Source organism: Impatiens glandulifera, chromosome 1 (assembly GCF_907164915.1).
Source record: "Impatiens glandulifera chromosome 1, dImpGla2.1, whole genome shotgun sequence".
In the NCBI taxonomy this organism is placed as follows: domain Eukaryota; kingdom Viridiplantae; phylum Streptophyta; class Magnoliopsida; order Ericales; family Balsaminaceae; genus Impatiens; species Impatiens glandulifera.
In genome coordinates this window covers 29311208-29313808 of record NC_061862.1, presented here as the reverse complement: position 1 = coordinate 29313808, position 2601 = coordinate 29311208, and the positions used below count along the sequence as shown (strand labels likewise).

Below are 2601 nucleotides of genomic sequence, written 5' to 3'. Positions count from 1 at the left end.
TAATAAGAGTTTGTATAAATTAAACTAATTATAATAAGGAAACATAAAATGAAAATTTTGGATTACCCTAATCCTAGTATGGAACCTAAATGTTTCATTGACTTAAATTTAAAATCGTTACATTCACTAGACGATTAACAAAGTATTTAATTTTTCATATCAAAGTTTTCAAAATTAATCATATCTTATTGGAAACGGTTCTCCCACAATGGTGATGTCAACTTTAAATTTTGTTCGAACATGATTAATACAATAACTTTTTGATTTAGATGTCCTAAAATCTTTTTTCCTCATGCACCGTGCTCGTTTAGATTAGGCTAGCTCTTCATTCAGCTAGCAAATCATGTGGTTGAGTGTGTCTGATTAAGTTGCCATAAATTTTGGTCAATACAACTTGAGAAAACAAGTGCTTAATTATATTAATATATAAAACTGGTACAATTGTAATATATATTATCCATCCCGGCCATAAAAAATAAAATAAAAAACAAAGAACTTCTTATCAATATTTCATTTATCAACCTTGTTAATTGAACCCACTTAAATTAAATGAAAGACATTTCATTCAAAAGATGATCACACTGATATCAGCATCATGTGTGACAGTTTTACCATGCATGCACACATGATCCAATTAGGGTTCATCTTATTAGAAAGAATAAATATATCATGAATCATCCATCATATCTTCGCATATTCAACAGTCCCTTTCCCATCATGTGCTTTCCTGAAGAAATGCTTCACATAATCGGAATACAACACTTGCTTATAGATCGCAACCTCCCCATTCTCTATCACCTCCGACAAGGGTCCGATGACATCATTAGGCCTAGGGTTCACAAAAATAGGGACCGATATCCTGTTCTCGGTTCCATTTGCAGCCACTCTATGTTCCACACTCCTGTACCGTCCATTGCTCATGATCTGAAGAGCATCTCCAATGTTAATCACGATCGCACCGTTGATTGGAGGCACGTGGATCCAACCGTCAGAACTGTCTAGTTTTCTGACGTAAAGACCCCCAACCTGGTCCTGGAGAAGGACAGTCAATGTGGAGACGTCGGAGTGACGGCCGACTCCGATTGTGAGCTCAGGGTTAGGGCATTTTGGGTAGTAGTTCATATTAATCCTCTTTGATCCCATGAATAACTTCTCTTTTTCTTCATCAATTTCTTTTACATTCAGTCTTTTAGCTAGTGTCTTCAGAAGATTCTTTATGAGACCGTCTGAGCTCTTCACAAATTCCATAACTTCATTCCTGTAATAATTAATTCAATTAAAAAAAATGGTCATGTGGGTTTTAATTTGCTAGTAAATATTTACTTGAATAATTTATAGTTTATTGTTGAGCAATGTTTTCGGCCGCAACATCCTATTTTGAATATTTTTTTACTATTATCCCCATTAAGTCCCCATTAAGTCGTTTAGGGTAATTCTAGCTACCACTTATATAATAGTTTTTTAATATTACATATTATAATAATATATTGATTTATATTATTATAAAAGTAAATTTTAAAATCTTATAAAATATAAAAAATAAATAAAAATTCTGGTATTTTTATATATTTAATTATGTTTATTAGTGTTAGGGCCATTTGCGATCGGAACGGAGTCGGGCGAGACACAAATAGCATCATTATCCAATTCTCGATCAATTACTGGTCAAACTTTAGAAAACCGTCTTTATTACGATTTAAATAAAATCCGCGAAGTCTTATACCTAGAATTAATTAGAAAATAAAAGAAAAACTAAATACTTACTTGCAGGCAGAAGGCCAATCTGAATCAGCCTCCTCTTGGGAGACATAAAAGAGGCTAAGATAGTCTTTCCATTCTAGAGCCTTCTCAGCATCCGGCATGAAACTTGTCCCAAACCGGACATTATTGGTCGGAGAATTATCCTTTGAGTGTTTTTTCTTCTCCTCAGCCGGCAGCTCAAAGAACCGGTAAGCTGCATTCTTAACATCCTCAAGCACTTTAATGGGTACCCCATGGTTAATCACCTGAAAAAAACCCCACCTCTCCGCCGCATCACAGATCAAATCCGCAACATCCGGCCGGTCGTCGTCGAGATTGGACATGTCTATGATAGGAATAAAGTGCTCCTCCACAACCGTTTTCATATCGATTCTCTCATCAATGGGTTGAATGTATTGCTCTGGCAAGGCTTTAAGACCTAATTCTGAGATACCCTTAACTCCATGGCCTTCATGGACGGCGTATTGTATCAAATCAAATGATGATGATGATGATGGTGTCACATTACTTGCCATAGCTGGAGCCATAAGTAATTGAGAGTGGATTCCAATGAAGAAGAATTGCTCTAAGGAGATCAGTTTTTTTTAAGTGAGATATATTTTTGCTATCAAATGTGGAGCTATTTATAGCCTTGGCCCGTCGGTTAAAAATAAAAAATAATATATAATATATGATCTTCATGATGCACTTCCAACACTACACAATATATATCATTTTTACGTCATATCTTAAAAATGTATTAATTATTTGCTTTTATGACATGTATTAGTTGTTTTTAATGTTTGGGTTTAGGTTTAGGGTTGAAACATATATTCAAACTAATTGGAACTTTGGAATCCT

At 34.6% G+C, this 2601-nt stretch overlaps 1 protein-coding gene across 1 annotated transcript; it reads right to left on the bottom strand.

Annotated features, from left to right (window-relative positions):
• Nucleotides 1-675: 675 nt before the first annotated feature.
• Nucleotides 676-2288, bottom strand: LOC124922071 (feruloyl CoA ortho-hydroxylase F6H1-3-like). Its single transcript, XM_047462797.1, has 2 exons — nucleotides 1765-2288; nucleotides 676-1258 (listed from the first exon to the last, which is right to left on the bottom strand). The coding sequence occupies exons 1-2, from the start codon at nucleotides 2286-2288 to the stop codon at nucleotides 682-684; spliced, it is 1101 nt and encodes a 366-aa protein (XP_047318753.1). The 3' UTR covers nucleotides 676-681.
• Between the last annotated feature and the right edge of the window lie 313 nt (nucleotides 2289-2601).